The 15,115-nt window shown below is 42.9% G+C and overlaps 1 protein-coding gene across 1 annotated transcript in view; it reads left to right on the top strand.

Moving 5' to 3' along the window:
* The window catches only part of akap9 (A kinase (PRKA) anchor protein 9), a 66,128-nt gene that overhangs the window by 18,401 nt on the left and 32,612 nt on the right, over positions 1-15,115 (top strand). The window contains exons 5-20 of the mRNA XM_085791461.1: positions 279-428; positions 521-676; positions 819-1,016; positions 1,123-4,140; positions 5,664-5,750; positions 7,380-7,527; positions 7,760-7,830; positions 7,931-8,048; positions 8,262-8,359; positions 8,452-8,545; positions 8,665-8,899; positions 10,499-10,559; positions 11,509-11,847; positions 12,323-12,601; positions 14,161-14,306; positions 14,592-14,803. Of these exons, the coding sequence (XP_085647587.1) occupies positions 279-428; positions 521-676; positions 819-1,016; positions 1,123-4,140; positions 5,664-5,750; positions 7,380-7,527; positions 7,760-7,830; positions 7,931-8,048; positions 8,262-8,359; positions 8,452-8,545; positions 8,665-8,899; positions 10,499-10,559; positions 11,509-11,847; positions 12,323-12,601; positions 14,161-14,306; positions 14,592-14,803 (5,410 nt within the window). The remainder of the gene's footprint in view (positions 1-278; positions 429-520; positions 677-818; positions 1,017-1,122; positions 4,141-5,663; positions 5,751-7,379; positions 7,528-7,759; positions 7,831-7,930; positions 8,049-8,261; positions 8,360-8,451; positions 8,546-8,664; positions 8,900-10,498; positions 10,560-11,508; positions 11,848-12,322; positions 12,602-14,160; positions 14,307-14,591; positions 14,804-15,115) is intronic.

The raw sequence follows: 15,115 nt of genomic DNA, 5'->3' as shown, positions 1-15,115 counted from the left end.
CATTGGCAGACTGTACTAAAAGGCTTTGAGTTAACAGCATCAGCAAAGTTGTTTTTGGCCATAGCGTGCCCCTGCAACAAAACAGAACAGTTGATGATATAATATAAACATACAGTATGTACTCACACTACTTTCCTACACATTCCTTCATGTGGCTCCTGGCTTTTGTAACTAACTGCTGTTGCTGTGGGTTGGTGACTAAGATCTGAGCTCACACCTTATCTTGTGTCCTTGTGTAAATGCTGCCCTACCTCTCTGACTGTTACTCTCCAATTCAGGAGGAGGTGGAGCCTCTGCAACAGGTAACTAAGGGAGGTACGATGCAAGACATGGAGGATGCACTCGCTGCCAAGACCCAGGCAGTGGAGGAGCTCAGTCGAGAGCTTGAGGAAATCAGGGCTGCGTTCGGCTCAGAAGGAGTGCAGCAGGTAGATACTGTATATTTAATTCATGTTTACTGCATTATAGATCGTCAGCTGCCTTAGCATTTCTTCCTTACATTTACATTGTACTTTCACAGCTGCAGGACTTTGAAGCCGCCCTGAAGCACAGAGATGGCATCATCACCCAGCTCACAGCCAACCTGCAGCAGGCTCGAGAAGAGAAAGACGAGATCATGAAAGAATTCCTTGAGCTGACAGAACAAAGCCAAAAACTACATATTCAGTTCCAACAGGTGGGAATGGTCTCTTTCTGTCTAGATAACAATTGATACGTGTGTGGGTGGTGATCCTGTACACATTATTGACAAGAAGTAAAATGCATTCCCTTTATTTTTTGGCATCCTTTCTACCCTCCATTCTGACTAATAATCACAGCTGCAGGCAGGCGAGACACTGAGGAACACCAGCCACAGCAGCACAGCAGCCGATCTTCTGCAGGCCAGGCAGCAGCTCGTCCAGTACCAACAGCAGCTGGAGGAAATGAACGCGGAGGTCAGAAAGCACCAGGACGGGAGCAGTGAACAGCTGGAGCACATCAGCCAGCTCCAGCACCGACTCAGCGAGATGGAGATGGTTAGAAGCCGCCTAGTGTGTTAACATAAGATGGTCACGGATGTGTTTTATTAAATTCAAATGGTCACAGTCGTGTTCTGAATGTCACCTTTTGCTTCCATTGTAGTCGCAGAGAACGTCAGAGGAGTCGTTTACGCAAACGATAGATGAAAAGGACCTGCTGATCGCGGAACAAGAAAAAGTCATCGCGAGTCAGAAGCAGTCGCTGACGGATTTAAGGACAACCGAGCAGTCTTTAGCACAAACACTGAGAGAGAAAAGCGTGGTAATTTCCGAGCAAACTGCAATAATCACAGAACATGAGCGATCACTGACCCTCCTCAGGGAGGAACTTGGCGCTCATGTTGGAAGGACTACAGACGACAATATTATTCCTCAGTCGGATGACAAAGACTTCGTCATAGCAGAGCAAGAGAGAGTCATTTCAGAAAGGGACTGCTCTGTCACACAGCTCGAGGATGAGCTCGAGTCTTCTGAAAAACTCCTGCGTGACCTCCAGCAGCGAATGGCTGCAAAAGAATCAGAACTTGAAAGATGCCTGGATGATTTAGAAAGCACTAAGTCTGTTTTAGAAAGCTCTAAGTCTGATTTAGAAAGCACTAAGTCTGTTTTAGAAAGCACTAAGTCTGATTTAGAAAGCTCTCAGTCTGATTTAGAAAGCACTAAGTCTGATTTAGAAAGCTCTAAGTCTGATTTAGAAAGCACTAAGTCTGATTTAGAAAGCTCTAGAAGTGAAATTGAGAGTTATAAATTAGAACTAGAGAAGGAGAGAGTAGAGTTAGAAAGCTGTAAAGGTGAACTCGCAACCTCTAGGCAGAAAGAGCGAATGTCCTCTAATGAAATCATGCAACTCATGGGCACAGTGGAGGAGCTGCAGAAACGCTGTCACCAGGGCAGCCTGTCTGAGAGCGAGATCATCCAAAACATGCAGTACGAGACTGAGAGGAAGCTGGAAGTTCTCAGGGCAGAGCTGGACGAGATGTACGGCCAGCAGATTGTCCAGATGAAGCAGGAGCTCAATTTGCAACATGCATCCAAAGTGGAGCAAATGACCGAGCAGCATAGTGCTGAGCTCGAGCTTCTCAAAGCACAGCTGTCTCACAGCTCCACCGTTGAGGTGGACAGTCTCAGTGCTAAGATCAAGGAGCTGCAAGAGACATTAGAGCAATCCCAAGCAATGCAAGATAAAACCATACATGAGCTAAGCCAAGTTACCCAGGAAAAGACGGACCTGCAGGTCAAGGTCGAGGACCTTCTTCAAGATCTTCGTTCCGCTAAAGAAAAAGTGGAGCTGGTCTCCCACAGTCTTATCTCTCAGGAAAACCAACAAGGTGAACTGCAGCGCCTCCAGGAGACGATCGACAATCTGAAGAGCGAATTGGCCGCTGCTCAGGAAGCTGCACAAGAGGAAGAAACAAAACACGAATCAGAACTGACCAATTACAAGATTAAGTTGGAGATGCTAGAAAGGGAGAAAGATGCTGTGCTGGATCGCATGGCAGAGTCACAGGAAGCAGAGCTGGAACGACTGAGGACTCAGCTTCTGTTTAGCCATGAAGAAGAGCTCACGGTTCTGCGGGAAGACTTGCAGAGGGAGAATTTCCTGAACACAGAAAACCTTCTCAACGAAGCTGCTAGCAAACACGAGACGGCACTGGACGAGCTGCGAGTTAGGTACGAAGAAGAAATGCACGTGTTACGAGAGGAGAAGGCCACTTTTGCCACAGAGCGAGACGAGCTCTTGCACCAGATCCTCGGCCTGAAAGAAGATCTGAACCTCGCTTTGCACAGCTCCAAAGCTGACGAGCTCGTCGAGCAGCTGCAAGAGCTTCAGGTGGAGCTCGAGGAACTTAGAAAGGGTGGAGAGGAACGAGTTAGGATGGAAAAGGAAATTCAGGTGTTACTTGAGAAGACGGAAACGCTCGAAAAACAGACGAAAGACAAAGAACTGAATTGGGAGAGCCAGTGCAAAGAGCAAGAATTAGAAAAGAAGACGCTATTAGAATCGAATGAGGCTTTAAAAGAAGAGTTAGAATCAAAAACGTTGGGAATTGAGGCGGTCACAGCAGAGAAGAATCAAATACAGCAACAAGTGGATGAGCTTAGAGAAGAAATAGAAAAGCAGAGGACTACTTTCTCTTTTGCTGAAAAGAATTTTGAAGTAAATTATCAGGAGCTGAAGGAAGAGTACATGTGTCTCACCGAGGCAAAGACGCAGCTAGAGGAGAGGACGCTGAAGGAGTCACTCGAGTTTGAGGCGAAAATTGCCAGCCTTCAGTCACAGATCCGGGAGCTGGAGGAGAACAGCAGCGACATCAAAATGGAGGACACAACTACAGATACTAAAGCTGTTATAGAAAAAGATACTACTGAGCTAATGGAGAAACTCACTGTTACCTTGAATGAGAAGGAAAGCCTGGCTGGGAGGCTTTCCGAAGTTACAGAGCAACTGATATTCACGGAGAGCAAACTGGGACAGCTGGAAGAAGAGCTCGTGGAAGTGAAAACAGAAAACGCAAAGGTCATCGCCCAATATGAAAGCCTGGGGAAAGAACTGCAGAAGAAACGGGAGATTATGAGAGAGCAAACGAGGGCGAAGGGAAAAGCTAAGCTCCGGGAAGAAGAGCAAGCTGTTGCTGAGCCGGTTCCTTCTCTTGAGGATCATCACCCTCAGATTCAATCTCTGCAAGAGGAGATAAAGGCTCTTCAGACCCTCTTACGGACAACTGAAGCCGAGCGAGACGGCATCCGGCAGACCTTGGAGCTTCAGAGGCTCTCGCAGACTCCGATTCCAGCGGCGGTAGTCCAGTCCTCGGGGGAGGGACCTGTTGAAGGACGATCCTCCCCGCAAAAGTCCACCGCCTCAGGGTCAAGCAGGCGCAAGAGACGGCAGAGGTCGAAGCAGGAGCGCAAACTGGGCGCTTCTCTGACAGACAGCAGAGAAGAAAAGCAAAGGGAGGAGGAAGAGGAGGCAGTGGCAGAGGAAGAGAGAGCTACAAGTGCCGCAGAGCAGGAGATGCAGCCTCAGATGGAGAGCCAGGTTATGTCATGTTCACAGGAGAGGGCCAGTAAGGAGGACTCCACTGACGGGTGCCAGGGAGACGGAGACCACACCAACAAACGGGTAGGCACTCACATGCGTCCACTACACCGCTCTTCACTCAAACAGCCGTCTTTTCTCTGCCTTTTTTCAAGTCTCATGAAATTACATGTTCGATTGATTCAAGGGCTTTCAGAAAAAAGAAAAAAAAAAACATGCTTGTCAGAGGGAAAAACGCAGTTCAAATTGCATGTATCACATTCACAGTTAATGCTGTGATGTCTGCTATTGTTATTAGCCTCATCAGAAATGCGTGCGCTGCATTCACAGCTTTAACACTGAAAGAGAATATGACTGAGGCATTTCAGCACTGACATGTTTTCTCTCTAGTGACAAACAGTCATGATTGCAAATTGCCCGAGTGTGTGCAGGTTTGCTCTCAGAGGAAGCGCCGAGCAGCACAGTCAGACTGCTGTTTTAATAGAGAGGCATATTTGTGTTTAAGTTCATGCAGTCCATTCAGTGACATTAGGCAGAGCTACTGTGGGGAGAATCAAGCAAAAAGAGAAATTGCACACACAGTGCAGCCTGCGTGTGTTGGTGAAGTATGAAGACTATCAATATTCTGCTCATTTCTACTTTTAAAGGGGCACTATGCAATATGTATTGCTTTGCTTTTGTTTGATGCCGCGCATTCTCAGATTGAATGTTGACGGTGTTTTGTTTCTTTTTACAAAGAATAGAATAGAATAGAATAGAATAGAATAGCCTTTATTTCTCATTATGCATAACTATACAACGAAATAGGAGACTGAAAATGAAAAGGAAAGGAGGAAAAATCAAAAGAATGGGAGGAGAAAACAATCACCCACAGTCTTGTGTTAGTTGTGAATCGTTGCCGTTGTGTAGAAATGTGTACATTCTAGTTTCTTTCCATCCTGCAGGGAGTGAAGGGTTTAAGGTGAGAAGCCATTTTACCCCGGTCACTTAATGTGTCTGTGTCTCAGTTACACCTAAGCAAAAGATACGCTACAGTGTCCGTCTGCCATCTCACATCTGTGCTTCATTGTTTGTTTGTCACCTCCTGGGTTGGAACACTACACAATAAATGTCTTTGACCGAAAACACCTAACATGCTCATTTTGAAGTCTTGAAAGTCTTGTTTGCTGTTGTTGTTCAGTCAGTGGCTTATATGTCTTTAATGCTCAGTGTAAGACGTTCTACGTTTGTAAAGGCAACATCAGAACTTAAAGCGGTTTGTTTTTAATGAGCTTCTGTTTATTGTCACTCACACAATGACAATGTGCAGTTCTATGTAAAGCTGATACAATGCCTTTATAAACAACACTTAAGTATTTCATCGGGGTGAAACAATTTAAGTTTAGATTTCTCTTATAACAAAATATGGCAGATGATTTTACAATCATATTGGTTTCTACATTCAGAATTACTCTCCTCGCCTCTTTCCCTCTCAGGAAGTGATACATAACGGCTCATCTTGTCTTTCTGTCCATTGTCGTCATGTTTGTCTGCACCTGTGCTGGATTTATTTCTTCTTTTTTTTTTTCAAAAACGTACAATATTTTCCTCTATGTTTGCTTATGCAGGTGAGCAGACATGGGATGGGCAGCCACCACACTGAGCCAGTCGTGTGTCCTGGAGCAGAGAGGGAAGGAGAGGAGACCACTGAGCATGTAAATGCCACTTAAGCTCACATCCTGCCCTTTGCTTTGCAGTGTCAGTAGTTGCTTTGATGCAGCACATCATACAGTATAAAGGTCAATAAATAGGTTCGCGCTCAGCTGCAAAACTGTTGGCCTCAAAATGATAGTTTAAATATTGTGTCTGTGGTCTTCACAAAAGAGCTCTCCTTTCCTTAACTACGGCAATTTGTCAGAAAATACCCCGCTAAAGGGGCGGTGCGTGGCGCAGTGGTTAAGGCGGCCGCCCCATGTAGAGGCTACAGTCCTCAATGTAGGCGTCCCCGGTTCGAATCCCGCGTCGGGCAGCCATTTCCTGCATGTCATTCCCCCTCTCTCCCCCTTTCCTGTCTATCTCACTGTGCTATCAAATAAAGGCAAAATGGCCAAAAAATATACTTAAAAAAAAAGGAAAAGAAAATACCCCGCTAAAGGGGAGGTATTTTGATGAGATTTGTTAATTTTAAATAGCAAATTTTCCCTAAACTGGCGTGTATGGCTATTTGGTTTCACTCAAATCACACAAATTAGAAAAGTAAAACAAACAGCGGCAGTTTGGCAGTCAAGAATCAACAGAGGAAGACGTAACAAGTCGAGCACTGTCACAAGTTGTATTAGAGATGTCAAAACAGTTGGAGCCAGTGAAATGTCACCAGAACAAAGCAGGACTGAATGAATAGTTTGATGTGAAGAAAAACCAAAGCACTCAATGACATTACACTGAATAAGCTGCTGTACCAAAACATGCCTGTGAAATCTAAAAATGCTCTGAAACCTCACAGTTAATTGACATGGTGAACACAGTATGCACACAGCACATTATATATGTTGTGGTTTATTTCATTTTAGTTGATTTCAATGTTAAACGCCACATATTTAGACATATTTAGACTTTTCTGGAGAAAGACAAAACAGCACCTGTGAAAACTTAATTTTTTAGTAATTTTCTCCATCACAGTAATTATGTTTTTGTTGTTGGTGTCGTGTGTTGTGTTGTGTGTAGCAGCTGCACATCATAACACAGCTGCAACCTGCTTGTTATCTGCATGTTTTTAGCAGCAGCATTCGAGTTGCCACGGCTTTGAAAGGCCTCTCTTCACCACACCGTCAGATGTAGCATGGATGGAGATATTGTATCATAACAAAGCAGTTTAAATCCAGCCTAATTGAAATGAAGAGTGCACTTTAAAAACATGTGACATCAAAGGTAACACATTTGTAATTTCATAATTGAGTAACCCTAACAAATCTGTGCTAATGCATAATGCACAATTAGAGAAAGAAGCCTCAACGTGTGCCTTTTGTTCTTATTTATAGAAATGATAATATCCTGGAAACAGATGGCTTGTGCCACTACTCTGCTGTGGAAACAGGATTATGTTATTAATCATTTAGCCTCTCTGATTAGGAAATACAAATTGAATTTATCAATTATAAGTGATATGTATGACTCTTCAGCCTCAGCAGCATTTTCTTCTTGCCAATCACACTTGTCCTGTTGATCGCTTTCACAGATACTTAGACAAATGCTCTCAAATATAAAATCACATTATATACATGACACAGAATGTTCCAGTTTGCATCATCAGCTCTGTTAATGTGACGGTGTCTTCCTGTGTTAAGGGTGAGTGCAGGCTGCAGATGGAGGCCCAGCGCCTCAGCCTGTCTCAGATCCACGCTGCCCAGTTCGAGCTGCTTCAAGAGGAGACGGACGCCCGCACACACTCAGTAGAGCTGAAACTGCAAAAGCAGAGAGAGCACGGTGACCTGGGTGAGCAGATGTGTAGTTGTTTTTCCTTTGTGTGCGTCTGTGGTAGTAAAAGAGCAGCATTGCCCTCAGGAGCACTGATCCATCATTCATGAGGAATCAAAACAGAGCAGGATTTTGTTTGGCTGATATATCTAGCAATGTTGCCTGTTATGAATGGCTGTGCGTTTGTCAAAGAAAGAAATATTTGAAATGCACATTTAAATATGTCTTTTTTTTCTCTCTCTTTTAACAGCTGAGCCAAAAGTCTACAAATATCAGAGCATGTTACAAGCTGTGTCAGAGGAATGCAGTGAGATCATTCGGGTAATTACTAACTTCAAACACTGTAGTTTTCTCAGTAGATTTAATTAATTTCATCAAAGCGTTTCCACATCACCAAACTATGTAACCACGTCTCTTTTAGTCTTTTCGAAAGATGTTTGGTGAAGACATTTTGGAGAGTGTTGATGTGGGCCAACTGCCTCCTCCAGAGGACAGACCAGACACTAGTGAATCCACTTCCACTGTACAGGAAGCCAGAGGTACATTTTTAAAGAGTTTTAATCTAAAAAAAAAAGAAAAAAAGAAAGAAACATTGTGGACACAAAAGTCTGTGCTTTAAGTAAATAAATGTATACTCACGTTACATGTGTACCATAACTCTGTGTATTTACAATCCAGCAACATATTTGTGCATAATGTAACAATGAATTGACTGAATATGCATCTAATCTAGTGTTTTTCTCTTGTTGTAGAGCTTTACAGAAATCTCCAGCAGGTGAGGGAGAGGATCGAGCAGGAACATCAGAGACTGTCACAGCTCCAGGCTCTGCTGACAGCTGATGGGAGCAAAGTAAGATATGTTGACTGACTCTGTTTAATGAACAGAGTGTGGGATGATGGTGTGTTAAGAGCGAGACACTGACTGTTCTGTTTGTGTCCTAGATGATGGCCTTGCAGATGGAGTACGACGAACTGAAGAGCAGCAGCGAAAAGGAAATCTCTGACCTGCGTGTGCAGGTTGCCAGCTTGAGCAAAGGTAAACCAAAAGATGGAAGACAGTTGTATAATAAGATGAGAAACCTTTTCATCAAATAGTTTCTAATCTTAAAATGATGCAGTTTGTAAATTTGACATCTCTCCTGTGTGGTTGATCAGATTCAGAAGAGCTGCCTGGTGCACCGTCTACCTCCCTGACCGAGGAGCTACAGAGGATGAAGGGCGAGGCTCAGGAGAAGCAGCTGCAGCTGGAGGAGAGTCACAGACAAGAGATGGAGCATCTCAGAGCTCACTACCAGCAGCAGGCCACAGAGACCGAGGAGCGATATGCCACAGAGCTCTTCATGCTGCAGCAGCGACTGCAGGAACTCACAGGCTCTGAGACACACTACAGGTGATAGCACATGACAACTTTGTACAGCAAACTCCCCATACACAGATAATAATTAATAAGTAAGGAAACATAAAATCTGACATTTTTAGAAGAGAAACCTTTTCAAACTCAACTCATTTACATTTTAGTTTCAAAATTCTCACCTCTGTGATGTTATAACATAAAATCATGAAACATAATGATAGTCAAAATATTGTAGCTTTTATATTTGTAATACATCCATGCTGTGAGACAAGTTTAAATTACAAGTGCACATGTAAGAAGAGTCTGAGCAGACTGACCTACATGATCTCCTCCAGATAACTTCTAGTTTAAGCTGGTCTGCACATGCTGTTTAGCACGTGGACGCTCCCTGACCCAGTTACATTGACAACAACTAATGAAATATTCACTAAGTTGTTTAACATGTTATTCCTGCCTTTTGTTAGCCCACTTACCTAAAAAAGCACCTTTCAGCCACTCTAGATGGCTTCACTAAACTACAGACGTGCTGTATAGAAGACAATATGAATGAAGCAGTCGGTAGGAAAAGGAATTGGTCTCTTGCTACCGAAATAACAGAATTAGAAGTCTATATGAAGCCATATAAATATTTTCATGTTTAGTCAACAGTATAAATCTTTGTGTCACACATGGCTCATTACATGGGATATCTCCCTGTGTCAGAACTGCTAATGACACAGAACAAGATACTAAACCACTCTATGTCTGATATACTCATTATTAATCCACACAGAACAGCAATAACACTGAAGACTGAGATGCTGCTGCCCTCCACTGTTTGATTTTGTAGATACACTTACTACTGTGGTTTTCATAAAACACTTTCTTTATAACCCTGGCTGTGAACAAGAAAAAGATTCAAAGGCAGTGCAGCAATAGTACAGTAATACATGGAGTCTAATCTCATATATCCAGACACAGTATATGCATATACAGTATTATGTAAAATCTATGTTCACTTACATGAGTTTTGGACTGTTGGTTGAACAAAACAAAGAATTTAAAGGAATAACATTTTCTACAGTTTTAGGTATTCCACATACATGGTTAAACCATTATTCAAGAAACTAATCAGCAGAGTATCTGATCATGCAAATATATTGTCATTTGCTAGCCAAATTATGTCATCACGCCATTATTTTATTTTACTTTTAAAATGTTTTTTGAAAGTATATAATTTCATAACAAATTCAATTTCTATAATATTTATATATATTTATAGTATTTTGACTTTGCTTTTAAGCCCAATTTATGAATTCTCAAATAGTGTCATAGATAAATATTCAGATTTAAATGGTCAGAGTTGTAGAATCTGTGAGCTTGAGTCATATGAAAGTAGGTGGGAGAGTCTCATTAATCATATTGCTGTAAAATTTGTTGATAATTATGATTCAGGATGCATTCATGGTCAGTAATGTCATAAACTGTTTCCCAACCAAGTAAACTGGAACATGGTCCTTTCGATAGCAGAATTTACACTCACTGTTACCTCCAGTATGTGATGAAATAATTCTGAGTACAAGGAAATATTCTTTAAAGAGAAGGAAGAAAGGAGGGCAATTGATTTTGACATTGCGTTTCCTTTTCGTCTTTCAGCTTGTCCACAGTCTCAGAGTCCAGCTCTGAGAGGACGGAGGAGCACAGCGAGGAATTAAAGGTTTGGCTCCTACTTTTTTGCCCTCATCTAAATCTTCTATGTCACATGCATTACATCTTACTATGAACTGAAATGTGTACATGCATTAAGGAGCTATGACAGTCAGGGTGGGTGGGAGGGGGCAGTCGCAGCCTTTAGGCTAAAACATGTCCTGAATCCCCAGCTTTGCTCCAGAAGCAGCATCGTGAGCGGACCTATATCTAATGATTAAAAGGGTTGGACGTTACATAACGCAGCACTCTAGCGTGTTACCCGTGAAACAAGCGGACTTACTCTAGTCTAGGCGGCTGCATGAAAGGAGGATTCTGTCTTGCGTGAATTAACTGCACTCCATTTAAGGCATCTCTCACTCGCGTCACACCCACTTCCACACTTTGTTAAGTTTCCAACCTCCCAACTACGCAGCTCATGTGTTTGAGGCTCTGACATCCTCATGCTGAGATCAGAGTAGAAGATAGTGGAAGACTGAGAGACGCACAAGAGGAGTGAGAGCTGGAGAGGAACTGAAAAAAAACCGGGCGTGATGCACTTTAAGACATAGTGCGTTTAGCTTGGAAATGTTAAACTTGAGGCGAGTGGTAGCAAAGAAGCTGAGTGACTGTGAAACAGACAAGACAGGGATTCATTATGAGACAGAGCAGTAGTGTCTCAGGGGAAAATGTTAGCTGTAATGTAATGCAAGACATCTTTTTATCGCGCTGATCATCCCTGAGGTCGGTTAGAACAAAATAGTGTATTTATCAGTGGTCAAAGAGTGGGTGGGGTTTGGCTGCAGTAAAGAGGACCTGTTTATTTCAGGAGCAGTCTTGAGTAACTTTTATTGTCCATAACTTTATATCTCGTTATCTACCTCATTTTAAAACAATCCAGTCTGCTGGGTTTTTTTGGTAGGTTAATTTTTGTAACTCTTCCTCTCCTCATATTTCCTGCTTTCCTCTTCTCTTCACAGGACCTGGGTGAGGAGGGACTGTCAGAGGGAGGCGCGGAGTCTCGTCGGTCTACCAGGTCGGTGGGCCTGACGGCACAGCTGCAGGCACTGAGGAAAGCGCTCTATCACAAGTATCTCCAAGAAGTCGATGCACTCAAAGAACAGCACAGCAGCGAGCTGAGGGGACTGAGAGAAGAGAAGGAGCAGGAGAGGAGAAGAGAGGAACACCAGGGAAGGAGAGGAGAGAGAGAGCAGGATCTCAACGGTATCATCGGCACTGGAAGCTCCACTGAGAACCTCGCGGCTGCCGGGCAGGAGGAGAAAAAACACTGGGAGAGAGTGGAGGAGGAAGTTGCCAAAGTAGGTGGCCATGCATTTAACTGTTGACACTAGACTACTTTTTTTTTAATGAATAATGCATCGGGAGCTGAAACAAACCATAACCCATTTGTTTTATCATTTAAGACAGGTTTTTAAAGCAAAAATAGCCCAAATTCAATGGTTTTAACTTCTTAAATATGAATATTCTCTCTGATTTTCCTCTTGTTGTGAAATAAAACATCGGTGGGTGTTTGTGGGTTGGACAAAACAAAACATGTTATCTGGACTTTGGGAAGTTTCATTTTGACTATTTTCCAACATTTTGTTGAACAAACAGTTAATTAAGAAACTAATCAGCAAAATAATTGATAATCAAACCAACAACTGAAGCCATAGTTGTGGTAAAATATCTGAAAGATGTACAGAGTTATTCTGGAAAATAAGAAACATGATCCTCCATAATATCACATAATGGTATTAAAAGCAATGATATTGTATCTCTTTTATCTGACAGGCCATAGTTCAGATGTCAGTGGAGTTTGCACAGCAGACTGAGCTGGCTCGAATCAGCAAGCGCGCCTGCCAGACGAGCACCTCCATGCAGACCCAGCACGGTGAAGAGGAGGTGGAGGGGAGGGAGAACGAGGAGCAGACTCCCAGAGCCTCTCTCACCCCGAGCGCCTGGCTGGAGGAGGTGGAGCGGGAGAGGCTGGAGAGGGAGCTGGAGGAGAGGAACGCGGAGATCAGACAGCTGAGGGAGGAGCTGCAGAGAAATGAAACGGCACCTGAGCAGGTCAGTGTCCCTCGCTAACGCAGCTGTCACAGCCGATGATTTTTACTTTCACCACAGTCTAGACATTTTCTCTGTTCCACCAAGGAGTATCCATTACTGCTGCACCACTGAGTTTTAGCTGCACTGACAATGCAGTGCAGATATTACATGGATTAGACTGCTTCAGCTATATAATGTTTTTTATTTTTTACAAATGTTTTTTTTTTAAATATTTTTGTTATTGGGGTTGTTGTATCATGCTGTGTGTGAACCAGACAGTTATTCTCCTCTTTACTGTGGGTACAGCATCAGGATTCTTCACAATGACATGACAGTTTCTCAGTGTCTCAACAACAATTAATTGATTAGACAAGAGAATATTTGTTACCCACCTTAATCAAAAAAGGATACTCTGTACATACTTTATGATCTATATTTCTCCTCATGTTGATTTGGGTTTTTTCTTTCTGTGCTGCTCGTTCCTTGAAGAGATAATCTCAGGGCCTGCTAGCCTTTCACTAACCATTTATTGCATGATTAGGCTTTAACTTTGTGATAGCAGTGGCTGTCAGGTTCAGTCTTCTGTGTCAAATCAGTTGCTGCCTCCAACACACTCTTGGTGGTGATTCACATTTATGATAATTAAGTAAAACAAAGGTCTCAAGCTCCTGTTACTGGATAAGATTCATTTAAATGATGACAAAAAAACATCTTCTTCTTTCCCAGCTGTCCCAGTTTACGTGCAATATGTTGTTCTCTTCTCCAAATTCTCCAAAATGATCTTTAAAAAAGAGCGCCACAAGACATTTCATAATATTGAACACTGTGGAGTTGATCCATAGAAAATAAAAAGGTTGATCAAGGTGACTTTGAAGGCCAGAGGAATCTGTCGTTATTACATCTCCAGCATAAAGCTTTTATTTTGGACAAACCTCCGATGTTTTCAAATGTAGAAAAAAAGGATGGAGTAGGTCTACATTAAACATTTCTACAAAACAAGCTTAGAGAAATCAGGGTTGCTTTGTATGTTTTTAGTGTCTCACTCCAGAGTTGAATTGGTGCCTCTCTCTATGAAAGTAATGGTTAAGGCACACTAAGTATCAGTGCTGAATGTGATCTGTAAGGAAAATTATCAGTGTCATTCAAAACGAGTGCACTCATATCTGTCTGAAAAGAAGGATCCTTTAATTGAAAGCAGTGCCAGTCTCGCTCATCTTCAGTCTCTGCACAGTGGTCTTGTCAGAGAGACTGGAGTGAAGAAGCAGAGCTGCATTTCTGCTGTTTCCCCACAAGGTGGCGTCGCTGTGCCTCAGGTGCACCTGTTGCCATAGCAGCACAAAGATAGCAGTGTTTCTCTGGGCTCCAGGGGAGTTAGAAGTGCGTCTTTGTGAGTGTCCGAGTCCTCGTTAAAAAAGGGCAGTGTGTGTCTACGTCTGGCTGATTTGAATTCACTTTTACTATTAGTCCCACATTCAGCCGCACTGTCCAGCACCGAGGAGAGTTTTCAGACGGTCTGTTCATCCAACTGCAACTTTGCAATGACGGGGCTGCTGTCTGTGTTCTCTCTCCTGCCCGTCCAGGCCATTAAGAAGAAAGAGGATGGTCAGGAGAAAGATGAAGAAGAGGAAGATCCAGGCGGGCCGGGGATAAAGCAAGCTCATGTACACAAATCATCATCATCATCACCACAGGATGATGGAGAGTCGTCTGATAAGGACACTGAAAGGTAGTAATGCATTCATCCTGCTCACTAATTCACTAACAGTCAAATCAGCTTTGTGCATAGAGAAGTTGTTCCCTTATGATAACATGTTGCATGTTTCATTGATTTATTTCTCTACATAAATCAAAGAATATTAATGATTTCCAGTTAAAGCCAAAGTAGGTGCAGTCTTGATTTTACAACAGATGAATTGTTATCATATTGTAACATAGCCAGCTGGCATTATGAGTTATAACCGCAGATTTTTAATTTTGTTTGGTATTGACAACATGTTTTCTCTTGTTTCAGGAGCCTGTTGCGTAAGGCCAACGAGAGGCTCAGCCAGGTGCTGGTTGATGTCCTGAAGACAACGGCAGCAGCAGAGGAAACTATGGGCCTCCACATGCAAAGTCTGCGCGATGCTTCCGGTGCCGGGCAGCAGGCTGCAGCGCCCCACCCCACCGCACAGAGAGCAGCCTCCCAGAGAGTTAACACACAGCCCGCCAGACCTTACACTGCAGGCAAGTATCTCAAAGGTGTAGACATTATTTAGGTATTTACTGATCCCTTATCAGAGCAACAGGTTGAAGAGCCAGTATGTCAATGGAAGATCTAAAGTGACAAAATGAAATGTGAGTTTTCATACAGTGATGTTACATAATCTTCCACGACTGCAGCTCTGCATGAGATTCCAGGGTTATCGTCACACTGACCTCAAATCCAGTTTGTGACATTCATTGTAGCTCAAAATAGGTTTGCATTCATCAAGTCTGTATAAATATCTGCAAACCAACCCAAGTACTATGAATCTGATTTAAACCACATTTTCTGTA

Source organism: Trachurus japonicus, chromosome 11 (genome assembly GCF_045865225.1).
Source record: "Trachurus japonicus isolate A0001 chromosome 11, Traja_1.0".
Lineage (NCBI taxonomy): Eukaryota > Metazoa > Chordata > Actinopteri > Carangiformes > Carangidae > Trachurus > Trachurus japonicus.
The sequence above is the reverse complement of the archived record's forward strand: the minus strand, read 5'-3'. Positions and strand labels throughout refer to the sequence as shown.